The sequence below is a fragment of the Mercenaria mercenaria genome, chromosome 6 (assembly GCF_021730395.1).
Source record: "Mercenaria mercenaria strain notata chromosome 6, MADL_Memer_1, whole genome shotgun sequence".
NCBI classification, from domain to species: Eukaryota; Metazoa; Mollusca; class Bivalvia; order Venerida; family Veneridae; genus Mercenaria; species Mercenaria mercenaria.
Window position 1 is genome coordinate 65,257,582 of NC_069366.1, and position 16,000 is coordinate 65,273,581.

The window sequence follows — 16,000 nt, forward strand, 5'->3', positions numbered from 1 at the left end:
TGTTTGTGAAAACAAATTGATAGGGTCAGATTGTCCTCCCTTCGTCCCTCCAACATTACAAACTCTCGTACGCCAATGTGACAGCCTTCATCTTCAATAGATTCTTCCACGCAGTTATATTACATATTAGCTAGTCTGTTCCACTGATCTGTAAAATAAGTGCTGTAACTGGTCAGTGGAACGGACTAGTTTTTTTTTTCTTGACGATGACAATGGGCAAAATTGTTTTAGACTATTCCACAAAATGGCTGCCTCCATGGTTGGAGTTCTTGCCGAAAATGTCCGGGAAAAAGTCGCTTCTTGTAAAGTTCTCGTTGTTGGCGCTGGTGGGATTGGTTGTGAATTGCTGAAAGATTTGGTGTTAACTGGATTTGTAAACATTGAAACGGTATAGACTTCCCTTAATTGACATTAAATTATGTCACTTTTTTCTTGTGCTCTTTCATGTCTTTGTCTTCGGACAGGTTGGGGAAGGTATTAAATTTAGCAAATTTAGCTATTTATAGCTAATATAGCTACATATGGCTAAAAAGTGAACAAAAGAACTGCACGTTTCCATTAATTGCTCTTAAACTGTAAATAGGTGCATATTAGTTACTTGCATACAGTGAACTTGCCTATTCCGAACCAGTCTGTGAATTGACACATTTCCAAGTTTTTAAGCAGCCGTCACGCATACGTCAAGATTAACCGTAAGCTATGTTTTGGTTTTATATCTAATACATTAAACTAATAATTAATTGCTGGTAAATGTTCAAGTTATTCTTACATAATACATATTTGCAACATTGTCCAAATGCTATATTTTTCTTATGTGGAAATTTGACGAATGTAAACAAAAATGTCAGATTCAAAGAGCGCTTGCGTTCTAGCTTTTTAATGAAATGAAACGGAAGTGAGATTAAAAAGAAGGAAATTTTATGCTCTTTCCAGTCATATATCCCACATTAAAAACAATTTGACCATTTAGATGACTAAAGAGGAAATATTGATGGCATACATTGTGCCTATTCCGAATCACACATTTTCAGTTCTGTTCTGTTGCACGTTGTTTAAAGATTGCAGAAATATATCGATTCAATGTGTCCAAAATTTTAATTTATGTTATTGTTTTTACCCATGGCCAGATGTTAAAGAAAAAGGCAGAGGTATTATTATACAATGTGACTATTTAATTCACATAAAGGACAAGACCGCCCACATGACTGTTTTAAAACAGAATATTTCAATAATGCCAAAGAAGGATGTCATGCCTATCGTTTTAGTCATTTAATTAGCCTTAAATGCGATTATTTCTATTCCTGAAATATAATAATTTCAGTTTTCGATTCGAGATGGTAGTTTTATGTTGTTGTGTATAGTAGTAAGAAAACCATTTCAGGTCATTTGTGGTGATTCGGAATAGGCGAGTATGACCCGGATTACGCACAGTACCAGTCTGATCAATTACAGAAATCTGTTACAAACAATGTTTTGTTTCGAATTTCTTTTCACATTTTTTTATCCTGACATATTTGTACAGCATTTAAAATGAAATTTATATTTAAAATATAAACTTGACGAGGTAAAACGATAAAAAATTAAAAACTGGTTCGGAAAGGGCAAGTTCGCTGTATTAACTGAAGTTGGCATTTGTAACATTTTGGAGAAATAAAATAAAATATTTACCGATGCGTTTTTTTCAGAAATAATTTCAATTCATCCTTGCAACTCACAAAGTAAATTATCTGATAAGTACACAAAACAAACATTATTTTTCACAATTTTGCTAATTTTCAGCTCTTCTTTCTTAAGCACTCTTAACACATCTATGAAAATATGTTCAGAAAGTTGTGGTTTGTGAAAGATCTGTGATATCACACAACATGTTTTATAGCTGGCATGTATAATGTGTAACCAATCCAAGGGAGGTGAAAAGAATTGAATGAAGATTTAAACTTGCACATTTTTCATGGAAATCCCATGCAATAATACAGTTACACATGATTTCCTCCTACCAGCTTAATGTCATATATAAACACTGCATTGTCATCACATTGTTGTTAGGCTAAGACAAGTTGTTTTTGTGTTCAGTGTTTGTGTCAACAATAACTAACTGACATTAATTGCAATTAAACAAAATTGTGCATACTTGTAGCATAAGCTAAACGATCAAAAATTTATGTAATATCAAAATACTTTGAAATAGACCTAGTAATGGGCAGAAAACTACTATTCAGGGGATGTTAAACTTTCATTCAATTTACATTGGCCTTAAAGTCACCCTAGGTGTTTAATACAGGCTATTGTGGTTACTGGCACAACTGGGCTCAATTCTCCAATTAAACAAAGCAATTAACAATAACTGCAACGGTAAATATTGTACTTGATTGATCAATTCTATGTAGAAAATTGTGTGGAATAGATGGACACAGTGATAGGATGCTCGTGCTGAAAATATGAGCAAGGGTGAGAAAAATATACATTTCTTTTGTTCACTTTTTAGCCATATGTAGCTATATTAGCTATAAATAGCTAAATTTGCTAAATTTAATACCTTCCCCAACCTGTCGGACACACACAAATTTATTTTCTCATAAGAACGAGACATGTCTGTAGTTTGAACATGGCTTTAAATTTGCCTCGTACATGCATAAGGCCTAAAAAATTCTTTGTTTCAGGTAACATGCTCAAGGCCACAAAAACATTAGGGTTGGGCCAAAAATTTAGGGTAGGTCTGGATACAGGAAACATACAATTTTTTTTTACGCCTAAATGATGAAACTTACTTATTATCCCCCGCTGATGAAATCGGGAGGGGGGCTATTGAAATGGCGTTGTCCATCCGTGTGTCCATCCGCAGCCATTTCTCAGTAACTAGCAGGTAGAATTTCATGAAACTTGAAATAAACATGTACCAACATCAGTCAGGGGTGTAACTGTTTCAAGTTATCGCAGTTTATAACCCATCTGAGTTATTGCTTAAACTTTCATAACTTGTTTCAGTCATCGTAAAATATTACAAAGCCCTCCTGTGCCAATTCCTCATTATGAATGAGACTAATGCAATTATTACCTGAATCCTTGACCTTTTATCTTTCCAGCTATGCAGTAAAGTTTTTTTACGCAAGGCTGATAAAGTTTTACGCAAACATTTTTAAAGCTAATATGAACTTAGGTGCTACCTAGAAGGCAGAGCTCCCTTGAAAAATCACCAGTGCCCCTTGAAAATTAAAGGAGTGCTGCTGGAATTATCTGGATCCGTTTTAGGAAGTTTATGTCCATTAAGATCTATTAAAATTTTAAGAATTGATGATAATTAATGATTTCTGAATGAATGTCTTAGAATGCATTAAAATTAAATCTTGACATGCGAAAACTCTACAGATATGCTATATACGAACTAAAGAAAGTTACGGTTCTTTTTAGAAGGAAGAATGTGTCCAACTTTAACTCAAATATACTGCTATAATAGACGTCTGGTATGGGAAAATGAAAATCATCTACATGTAAAAAACTTGTTTAAAATCCAAAAGACTAGCCATCTTTAAAAGTCAGTGATGAGAATTTTACCCAGAGAAAATCACTGTTTGCCGAAATTCTCGAAAACTCCTGTTTTATTTACTGAACTGCTAAGTTAACAGTCTATGACATTTTATGGTTAATCTTTTAGCACTACTGGTATAGAATATGAATGGTAGTAGGAACCTTTTTTAAAGTTTTATCTACAGACAGTACATTGGAACCTGACACCACTAACAAAACACTTGTTAAATTTCACATGAATGACTTTATTTTTTACAATGCTTTCAAAACTCATAATAAATACAAAAAAAATGAAATAAAAAAAAAACAAATTAAAAAAAATGCATTTGGTGAGAATCGAACTCCCGACCTCTGGTTTACAACGCGAACTCGCTAACCACTGCACCAATGTGGAAGTATGACATAATCAACTCAAATATAAGTATATATAATAAATTTCAGTTATGGAAGCATGACGAAAATCGTTTCGCATTGAAAATATTGTATTTTATCTTTTTTTCTTCGTAGAAAATGTTTTTAGCACTAAATTCTTATTATCAGACGCTCATTTACATTTTTATTCAACGTTCAAAGCAGTAAGCGAAACGCTTTTGTCAACCGTAAACAGCAAGCGTCTACTGACGTCTTACTGATTAATTACTATGAGCATTGTGTGCTGGAAGAAACCCGAACAACACCGATTCCAAAAAAGTACCACGAATTTTCAACTTGATAGTAATTCTTTACACAGTTTTATTCATTTTGTTTTTCACACGTTTAACTGTAATGCGACACTATCGGCGCCGCTTTGCGGCGCCGGTAGCTCTGCTATAAAACTCTTAATATCCCATTATGCTAATCAGGTCATGCTCAGACCAAAAAAGAATTTGATTAACCACAGTTTGCTACTAATTTCACTTTAAAGGTCACTTTGTGAGAACAGCAAAAAGACTTTTTTTGAATAACTTACCTGAGTTAACTATATTTTATAACTAATACAGGTTATAAAATGCTTGAAAAAGTAACTGAAATAGGTTACATAACTTAAAACAGTTACACCCCTTACTGAACATACTGCGATGATGCCCGTCAAGTTGTTTTTTTTTGAGTGGTAACTTTCCCTTAGCATTATGCCCTTAATTTAATGAAAAATGCCCAAAAATATCCATCTGCAGCCATTTCTCAGTAACTATCGGGTAGAATTTCATAAAACTTGAAATAAACATGCACCAACTTACTGCGATGATGCCCGTCAAGGTTTTTTTTTGATTGGTCAATTTCCCTTAGAGTTATTGCCCTTGATTTAATGGAAAAATCCACGTCTGCAGCCATTTCTCAGTAACAAGCTTGTAGATTTTCTTGAAACTTGAAATAAATATGAACTAACATACTTCGATGATGACTGTCATTTTTAGCTCGACTATTCAAAGAATAGTCTAGCTATTCTACTCACCCTGGCGTCGGCGTCGGCGTCACACCTTGGTTAAGTTTTTGCATGCAAGTACATACAGCTATCATTTAAAGGCATATAGCTTTGAAACTTATTTATTCTTTTTCTAGGTCAATTACCAACCTCACTGGGTCAAGTTCCATAACTCTAACATGTATTTTGAGCAAATTATGCCCCCTTTTGGACTTAAAATACTGGTTAAAGTTTTACATGCAAGTTACTATCTCCAAAACTAATGCAGACATTGAATTGAAACTTCACATGTGTCTTCGGGGTTATAAAACTAGTTGATAGCATCAAGTCCCATAACTCTGACCTTCATTTTGGCCAAATTATGCCCCCTTTTGGACTTAGAAAATTCTGGTTAAAGTTTTACATGCAAGTACATACAGCTATTACTAAAAGGCATATAGATATGAAAGTTATTTTTTCTTTTTCTAGATCAATTACCTACCTCACTGGGTCAAGTCCCATAACTCTGACATGTATTTTGAGCAAATTATGCCCCCTTTTGGACTTAGAAAATCCTGGTTAAAGTTTTACATGCAAGTAACTATCTCCAAAACTACTGCAGATATTAAATTGAAACTTCACATGTGTTTTCCGGGTTATAAAACTAGTTGATAGCACCAAGTCCCATAACTCTGACATGTATTTTGGGCAAATTATGCCCCCTTTTGGACTTAGAAAATCCTGGTTAAAGTTTTGCGTGCAAGTACATACAGCTATTACTAAAAGGCATATAGATTTGAAAGTTATTTTTTCTTTTTCTAGATCAATTACCTACCTCACTGGGCCAAGTCCCATAACTCTGACATGTATTTTGGGCAAATTATGCCCCCTTTTGGACTTAGAAAATCCTGGTTAAAGTTTTACATGCAAGTAACTATCTCCAAAACTACTGCAGATATTAAATTGAAACTTCACATGTGTCTTCGGGGTTATAAAACTAGTTTATAGCACCAAGTCCCATAACTCTGACATATATTTTGGGCAAATTATGCCCCCTTTTGGACTTAGAAAATCCTGGTTAAAGTTTTGCGTGCAAGTACATACAGCTATTATTTAAAGGCATATAGCTTTGAAACTTATTTATTCTTTTCCTAGGTCAATTACCAACCTCACTGGGTCAAGTTCCATAACTCTTAACATGTATTTTGAGCAAATTATGCCCCCTTTTGGACTTAGAAAATTCTGGTTAAAGTTTTACATGCAAGTTACTATCCCCAAAACTAATGCAGATATTGAATTGAAAGTTAACATGTTTCTTCGGGGTTATAAAACTAGTTGATAACATCAAGTCCCATAACTCTGATATGTATTTTGGTCAAATTATGTCCCCTTTCGAACTTAAAACTCTTTTGATATTTAACATTTTGGGTAATAATTTCCTGCTTCTGTGACAATATTTCGAATAGTCGAGCTTGGCTGTCTTACGGACAGCTCTTGTTTTATAATTGGTCAACTTTCCTTAGAGTTATTGCCCTTTAATTGTTTAAAAATCTAGAGATTTGTACATAACAAACCAACCAATTGGTAGAATTCCATTAAACTTTTTTCATTCTTTTTCATGAACATTTATTATCATGAGAAGTTGTGTACCCACACCTGGTCACCACCTTGCCTTGGTCACACCCCCTCCCCCTTCCACCACCACCACCGGGGACCCCCCCAAAAATATAGTTTTTCATTCTTTTTTTTTCTTCAAACCTTCCATGAATATTTATCACCATGTAAAGTTGTACCCTTCCCCCACCTCACTCCTCCACTCAGTCATGCCCAACACCCCGATCATGCATCACCCCTACCCCCACCCCCCCCTTTTTTTTTTTTTAAATTTTCCATCAATATTTTTAATCAGCATGTGATGTTTTGTACCCTCCCCACCCCGCCCATTTTTTTTTTGTTTTGATTTTAAATTTTCCATCAATATTTATAATCAACATGTGATGTTTTGTAGAGGAATTTATTCAAATTTCATGATATTCAAAATACTTTCTCTTCTTGGCCTAGCTGACTCTTGTTCCATCTGGTAGAAGTGTTTTCTTGCCATGTAGAACCTTTATTGATGTTCCATTGAAATTCTATTAAACTGTTTAAGATTTAAATTGATATGAATATTAATTACAAAAATGTAGGATTCACACAAATACTTGAAATAATTTTGACTTTTCAGATTGATTTAGACACGATAGATGTGAGTAATTTGAACAGACAGTTTTTATTCAGGAAGGAACATGTTGGAAAATCAAAGGCCCAGGTATTGTAAACTTTATAGAATACATTTCAGACAACTGTTTGACTGTTTTCGTTTCGGGTTATGTACTCTATTTGTAATTACACTGTTTTCTTTGATAGGAGGAAATGGGAGTATATATTAGTAGCTATGCATCAGAAGAAATGGGTGTACATGTACATGTATATATCAGTAGCAGCTGACTGGAGGAAATGAGATTATATATCAATAGCTATGGATGGGAGGAAGTTGGAGTATAATATTAGATTGGAGTAAATGAGAGTATGCATCAGTAGTTATGGATGAGAGAAAATAAGAGTTAATATCAGTAGCTATTGACTGGAGGAAATGAGAGTATATATCAATAGCTGTATATGGGCAGAAATGAGAGTATATATTAATAGCTATTGATGGGAGGAAATGAGATTATATACCAAGACTTTTAAGCTATGGATAGGGGAAATGGGAGTATAATACTATATTTGTAGCTGTGGATGGCAGGACATGAGAGATCATATCAATAGCGATTGATGGGAGGAAATGAGAGTATGTTACAATAGCTATTGATGAGAGGAAATGGGAGTATATATTTGTAGCCATTGAATGGAGGGAATGGAAGTACACACCAGTAGCTATAGATTGGAGGAAAATGAAGTATTTGTAATTAGCTATTCATAGGAGTATATATCAGTAGCTATTGAATGGAGAATATTGGATAACATATCAGTAGCTATTGATGGGAGGAAATGGGAAAACATATCAGTAGCTATTGATGGGAGGAAATGGAAAAACATAGCAGTAGCTGTTGATGGGAGGAAGTGGGAGTTGCCATCTCTGTTAGCTATAAAATATATGCTGTCATCTCTGTACTGAGTGAGGGATAGATACCACATATCAGTAGCTATTGATGGGAGGAAGTGGGAGAACATATCTGTAGCTATTGATGGGAGGAAATGGGAGTACATATCAGTAGCTATTGATGGGAGGAAGTGGGAGGCCATAATCAGTAGCCAGGCACGTGTCCAGGTGGGGGGCCAGGGGGCCCGGGCCCCCCCCAGCTGGCTGCCTAGTTACGATTTTTATTACTATGGGCCCCTCAATTAACAAATTTATACACCAGCGCAACTGGCTTGATTTGACAGCAATACACAGGCTAAAGAGCCATAAAACCGTGTCCGGTAGTGGAAATTAGCCCCAGGCATGTCACAGGTAAAAGTTTATCTGTGCATGCTTCATTGATCGCTTGATCGGTACTTGATTGGGTAGTGGAGAAACTATTATGTTTTTTTACTCTTTGGAATTGTTATAAAATGATCAGAACATTGTTGGTTTTGTTAAGTAAATCTTAAAATGAATCTGAAAATTGAAACATTATGATGGTTGTATTTTGTTTCAACATTAAGGCACATTCCCCAAATTTATTAAATTGATCTTTTTACTTTACAACAATTATGAATTTGAAACTACTGTATCAATTTTACTCTTTTGGGTCCAATAACCTTACTTAAAAACTCTCATAGTTTTAAAAGTAGTTTCTCAGTAAATCTCACAAAACGCATCTAAAACTCGTTACTTACGAGGGGTTTTATACATAAAAATATCACTTAATATGTGCTGTGATGTTATAGTTTGTACAGTCAAAGAAGTATAAAATACACGTCTATTTATTTTTATAGATCTTTGTTCCAGTTAAGAGTTCATTGTCATTTGAAATCTACGATGTAAATAGTAATTGTCATAATATTTCGTTTGTTTTGTTGGAAATCTAAAAACATTTGGCCATTTTGCAAATAGGATACCCTTAATAAATAGACTAGCCACTAGACTGATAATTATGACATTTCTATGATTTTTTTATGTTCATAGAGACAAAAGCCAGTCTATTCTAGAGATTTTCTAAGAGGACTGATGTTAAAATTGTAATATTGGACATAGTATATAGACTGGCTCAGTTCACTACATGAAATCATAAAAATGGGGAAAAAATATCATAGTCTAGGTGCTAGTCTTCTTAATAATCATCTTAAAACTTCAACATTTTTTTCAACTGGGTATCATACAGAAAATAAGTCCATACACTGTGACTGTACAATCATACATGCACTGAAAAAGGCTCAATGAAATGATTAAAAAGTAGACTTTTCCTTAAATATATGATACATTCATGCATCCTTAAAGGTGTTTCAGGTAGCAGGAAAATGCATCTATTCATGTGCCATATTAAAAAAATTTCGCAATCGGGAGGGGATACCCCTCCCGAACCCACCCCAGGTTGGGCCCCCCCAGCAGAAAAATCCTGCACACGGGCCTGGTAGCTGTTGATGGGAGGAAGTGAGAGTACATATCAATAGCTATTGATGGAAGGAAATTGGAGTATATATATCAGTAGCTGTTGATGGAAGGATATTGAGTACATATCAGTGGCTATTGATGGAAGGAAATTGGAGTACATATCAGTAGCTATTGATGGGAGAAAATATGAGAACATATCATTAGCTATGGATGGGACAGGTCTGCTATTTCTGTTTGCTTTAGAACTCTGTATGGAGTGCGGGATAGCTACCACATTACCTGAAAATTTAATTGTACATCAAAATGTTTAACTCTATTGGGATTTTTAAGGCCATATTTTGGATCGTTTTCAGCTCTAGTTAACCCCTGTTAACTTCTTTAAAAAATGTGATTCATGATTTCCCCCCCCCCCCCCCCCACACACACACACACACCATCCCCCCACCATTTGTGAGAAAAAAATCCCCCCATTTCACCAAACTAGCTTTTAATTCATTTTCTTACAAGTAGAGTGTAACATATTACAAAGACTTTTTTCATTACAATGCAACATTTTCCATATTTTAGAAAAGCTTTTATGACACAATTTTTCCCTCGGCAATTATAGTAATGGGTCGTGCCACCTCTCTGTCAGAACTGAAAAAGCAACAACACTGAACTCCTTTAATACTTTATAACTATTAAAGAAAAATCCATCTGTATTGATAGGAAAGTGTGAGAAAAGTCTAGCTGCTTAATCTTCTCGGTAATTGTTGTTTTAATGTTACAAAATAAAATCAGGGCCGCCTTGGCTGAGTTGTTAAGGTCACTGACTTTAAATCACTTGCCTCTCACTGATGTGGGTTTGAAACCTTGTTTGGTGTGTAGAATTCTTTCTTGTGAGGAAGCTCTCAAGCTGGCTTGTGGAAGGCGTATGGTACTACCCAGGTGCCGACCCACATCTGAAATAATGCTCGGAGAGACACCTGGTGTCTTCCTCCTTCATGTAAAGCTGGGAAGTTGACATAATATTATGACCTATAATTTTGTCAGTGTGATGTTAAATGCAACAAATATGAAGAAATCTTTCACATGCATATTGTATTGTGTAGTAAATTATCTTTAAATGCTTCAGGTGAATATTAAACATATTATTTATTGTTGGTATTCTACAGGTTGCTAAGGAAAGTGCATTGAGATTTAACCCCGATGCTAAGATTGTAGCCTATCATGACAGTGTTATGACCCCGGAATATGGGATAGATTTCTTCCAGAGGTTTGATGTGGTTATGAATGCCCTCGACAACAGAGGTAACAATTCACAATCATTTTTATATTGATTAACCTTTAGCCTGCTAGCAGCAAGAGATTTTGCCTTTGCGACGTGTGCAGACCAAGATCAGCCTGCACAACCATGCAGTCTGATCATGGTCTGCACTGTTCGCTTTTCAGTCAGTAAATTTTCAGTAAACACCCCTTTGAATAGTATGTGTGTATGCCCAGATTGACTGATGTACCAGTAGAATTATAGTAGGGTAAAGGTTTTAAAAAAAACAACATTTTATAATTTACATGTAAATTTAGAATAAACTTCTTGCAGTGCCAAATTAGTCACTTTATTTCTTCAGCAATTTTTAGGGGTATTCAATTTTATCATTTACCTGTTGTTGTTTTTTCTTGCAAAGCCAAACTTTGTAGCTTATTTCTGTAGCATGTTTTGAGGTGTTTCATTTTAAAGCTGATACAAACCCGCCCGCTTAGCTCAGTAGGTAGAGCGTTGGTCTACGGATCGCGGGGTCGCGAGTTCGATCCTCGGGCGGGGCGTATGTTCTCCAAGACTTTTTGATAAATGACATTGTGTCTGAAATCATTAGTCCTCCACCTCTGATTCATGTGGGGGAGTTGGCAGTTACTTGCAGAGAACAGGTTTGTACTGGTACAGAATCCAGGAACACTGGTTAGGTTAACTACCCACTGTTACATGACTGAAATACTGTTGAAAAACGCCGTTAAACCCAAAACAAACAAACAAACAAAGCCGATATGGAATATATCTGCCATGTGGTTTTCAAAATTAAGTTACAGAAGTATTGAAATTTATAAAACAAAAATGAAATTTTGGAGTACATGTATTTTAATTGATTCATCTAGTCTCACTTGTGTCTGTTTATTGCAGCTGCAAGGAATCATGTAAATCGTATGTGTTTGGCGGCAGATAGACCGTTAATTGAGAGTGGATCAGCAGGATACCTGGGTCAAGTCACTGTTATCAAAAAGGTAAAGTTCACTCTCTGACATTATGTATAAACCTAAGTTTTAAATCCCCTGTCGTTTTTCTGATCAGTTTTAACTGATATGTTTTCTTTAGATTGGAATCTTGAAATATTTTCTGAAATGTTTAACTGCAGTAGCAGCTCGTGCCATATACAGAATTGGAGTTTGGTCTCTGTGGCTGGGTGGTTAAGTCTGCTCACTTTAAATCACTTCCCCTATTGATTGAGGTCTGCAACCTAGGTTTGTTGTAGAAAACCCATACAGCTGGCATTCAGAAGGTTGGTAGTTTTACCCAAGTGCCCTCCAGTGCTTGAAGCATTGCCTGGAGTGGCACCTGGGGTCTTCCTCCTTTAGAGTTTGAAAAATGATTTAAATTGTGTCGATGCGAATAAAAATTCAACAGAAACAATTGCTTCACAAACAAAACTTATCTAGTTTTAGCCTACTAAATTTAGTGCTTATCTCATATACAGAGGTATTTCTTTATCATGTTAAATGAAAAAAATTTAAGTATGTTTTATTTATCACCAGGGTGTTACTGAATGCTATGAATGTATACCAAAGCCTCCACAGAAGACATTCCCGGGATGTACAATAAGAAACACACCATCAGAACCAATACATTGTGTAGTCTGGGCTAAACATCTCTTCAAGTATGCTGTGTTATTATACTGTTTGCCAGAACTGTCATTATTAGAATTTTATCAATTACTTTTAACATGTTTTCTATCAGGGTTTCAGAAATGCCATGGTCGGAGCCCAAGGGCTACACAAAATTCTGTTGGGCTACCAAATGTTTTGTATCGGGTCTTTTGTCCCACAGGTGTAACTGAAATAGTGCAAATTGGGCAAAGTTGGGGATACACAACCGAGCCAATTAGTGTCAAGAAAGTGGGATATTCATTTGTTTGGTTTTTATTTATTTGAGAAAAATTCCCACTTTTAACTAGTTTCATCTTCTAAACTCTAATTCAAAGATGAAAATATGAGAAATGATTAGTGCTTTTTAGAGAAAAAATCTGTATGAACATATGAGTCTGGCTAAAATTTTGACAAGCCCTTAAGTCCAAAAAAAATAAATTGACATTGCATATGATTGTTGAACTGCTTTTCAGTCACTTGTTTGATTGCAGTAATAATTATGAATATCACATCAAAGGTTCCTCTACCAAAAAGAATTTTAAAAGATTCCGTCTAGTTATGTTTTGGCAGTAGCAAAAAATGTAATAAGACCTACATATTTCTAAATTTATTTTCATAATATTTCAGTCAACTGTTTGGAGAGGAAGATCCAGATCAAGATGTCTCACCTGATACAGAGGATCCCGAACTTACAGGTTAATCTTTATTACAGATTTATAAGCTAATTAAGGCCCATAAGGATGTCCATTTGGACTTATTCTTGTGAAATCTTATTTTCACTAAATGTTTTGTCATATATTTGCCAAAGGTTTGAACACTGATTAACACAGCAGAAAATATTGTTGAATCTATTGGTTATCATTACCTCCATTTTTAGCTCGACTATACGAAGTGTTAGGAGAGCTATCCTACTCGACCCGGCGTCGGCATCTTTCCGCGTCCCCACCTTGGTTAAAGTTTTTTTACACTTTCTCTTTTTTCAAGTTATCTCTGTAATTACTTGATGGATTTGATTCAAACTTGAAATAGTTATTTCTCATCATCACCCACATCATCTGACATAAGGGCCATAACTCTGGCACCAATATTTCATGATTTATCTCCCCTTTTCACTTAGTTTTTAAGGTTAAAGTTTTGATGCACTTTCACTCTATCTCTGTTATTACTGAATGGATTTGATTCAAACTTAAAATACTTGTTTAACATCATCACCCACATCATATGACACAAGATGCATAACTCTGGCACAATTTTTTTATGAATTATTCCCCCTTTTTACTTAGAATTTCAGGTTAAAGTTTTGATGCACTTTCACTCTATCTCAGTTATTACTGAATGGATTTGATTCAAACTTAAAATACTTGTTTAACATCATCACCCACATCATATGACACAAGATGCATAACTCTGGCACCAATTTTTCATGAATTATTCCCCCTTTTTACTTAGAATTTCAGGTTAAAGTTTTGATGCACTTTCACTCTATCACTGTTATTACTGAATGGATTTGATTCAGACTTAAAATAGTTGTTCAACATCATCACCCACACCATTTAACACAAGGTGCATAACTCTGGCACCAATTTTTTCATGAATTATGCCCCTTTTTACTTAGAATTAAAAGTTAATTTTGATGCATTTTCACTATATCTCAGTTATTATGAAATGCATTTGATTCAAACTTGAAGTAGTTGTTCCACATCATCACCCACATCATATGATACAAGATGCATAACTCTTGCACCAATATTTAATTAATTATGCCCCCTTTTTTCTTAGGCCGACTTGTATAGTGTTTTGATACACTTTATCTGTACTTCTCTTATTACTTAATATTTTTGACACAGACTCAGGCTATTGTGCAATATCTTTACCCACCATTGGAGTTAATAAATACTCCAGTGACAGCTCCAGTTTTCTCAGATGTGCCCAGTTTCACTCTACCTATATCAGTTCAAGTGCAGTATTGAAAGTAGTACTCTTCTAACCTTGTAATTTTGCATGACGTCTAAATGGACATCTTGGGACATCCTTATGGGACATTGTTGACTTTTGTTAGGTTAACAAAGTTTTACTAAAGAGTGCCACATTATTAGTAAATCATATCTATTACAGCTGATGCTGGGCAGACAGCTCTAGATACAGAGGCAAAAGAAGGGGTGACAGGTGGTATAGAAAGAAAATCCACACGAGGCTGGGCACAAGATATAGGATACAATCCAGAAAAATTATTTCACAAAGTACGACTTCAACTTTATAAGCTTAGGTTGATTAAAACACATTGCCATGATACTATGGAATCATTTAATTTTGTGGGCATGAAATTTCTTAGTTTGTGACAAAAATAGGATATGAATTTGTGAATTTCAACCTGGTCAAGGCGTATGTTCTCCATGACGATTTGATAAAAGACATTGTGTCCGAAATCATTCGTCCTCCACCTCTGATAATTCAAGTTGGTAGTTTCTTATGGAGAACAGGTTTTTACTGGTACAGAATCCAGGAACACTGGTTAGGTAAACTGCCCACCACTACATAACTGAAATACTGTTGAAAAACGGTGTTAAACTCAAAACAAACAAACAAATCAACCTCGGATCATGAAATGAATGGGAATTTAACTTTTTAGTTGGAGTAAATTTTATGAACTGACTCCACTTCAAAATCCACAAAAACTATTCCCCTATGAATACTAATGAACTCCACAGAAACCATTCCCTCATGAATACTAACAAAATCCACAAAACTATCCACTCATGATTACTAATGAAATCCACAAAAACTATTACCTCATGAAAATATGAATACTAATGAATCTACAAAAACTATTCCCTCATAAATACTAATGAAATCCACAAAAACTTTTCTTTCATGAGTACTAACAAAATCCACAAAATGTTTCCTCATGAATACTAATGAAATCCACAAAAACTACTCTCTCATAAGTACTAACAAAATCCACAAAAACTATTCCCTCATGAATACTAATGAAATCCACAAAAACTATTCCCTCATGAATACTATGATTTCACAGTGTTCCAGTAGTAAGCTGTTTATTACTACTCAATATTTTATTTTCAAATATAGATTTTCTGTCTATACTTAATCAAACTTTCGTTCTACTGCACTGATACGCTAGGTCTTTCACCACCATTCCCAGGTCTACCCATAATTCCCTCAACCATTCTGAAAATAAAGATACTGAAAGGGCCCTTTTCTGCTATAAGAACCAAAATGACTCTACATAATTGGTGTCCCCTGTCAGAAGAGAAGCATCTAACTTAATATTATTTTGTTTCAGATGTTTAGAGATGATATAAAATATTTATTATCAATGGAAGCTTTGTGGAAGAAAAGACGACCTCCATTGCCGTTAGACTGGAACAATTTACCTCATACAGGTAATTAGATAACAGATTAAGAGTCACAACACCAGTCTGATTGTAAAAGTCACTTTTTTTTAAGTGTATCAAATTGCTTGAGGACATTTATTAAAAAATGTCAATTTTCTGACCATGTTTGTTGTGTTTGTAATATTCAGTAGATTAACAGAAGCAATTTTTTTAACATGAATTTGGCAAATTAATTGTTTAGACTTTTCTGAATGTATGTTGCAAAATGTA

General features: G+C 34.8%; 1 protein-coding gene across 1 annotated transcript in view; it reads left to right on the forward strand.

Moving 5' to 3' along the window:
• Positions 1-238: 238 nt before the first annotated feature.
• The window catches only part of LOC123548562 (SUMO-activating enzyme subunit 2-like), a 132,605-nt gene continuing 116,843 nt past the window's right edge, over positions 239-16,000 (forward strand). Inside the window, exons 1-8 of the mRNA XM_053546864.1 lie at positions 239-388; positions 7,131-7,214; positions 10,637-10,772; positions 11,638-11,738; positions 12,267-12,388; positions 13,005-13,072; positions 14,493-14,617; positions 15,679-15,778. Of these exons, the coding sequence (XP_053402839.1) occupies positions 245-388; positions 7,131-7,214; positions 10,637-10,772; positions 11,638-11,738; positions 12,267-12,388; positions 13,005-13,072; positions 14,493-14,617; positions 15,679-15,778 (880 nt within the window). The 5' untranslated portion in view covers positions 239-244. The remainder of the gene's footprint in view (positions 389-7,130; positions 7,215-10,636; positions 10,773-11,637; positions 11,739-12,266; positions 12,389-13,004; positions 13,073-14,492; positions 14,618-15,678; positions 15,779-16,000) is intronic.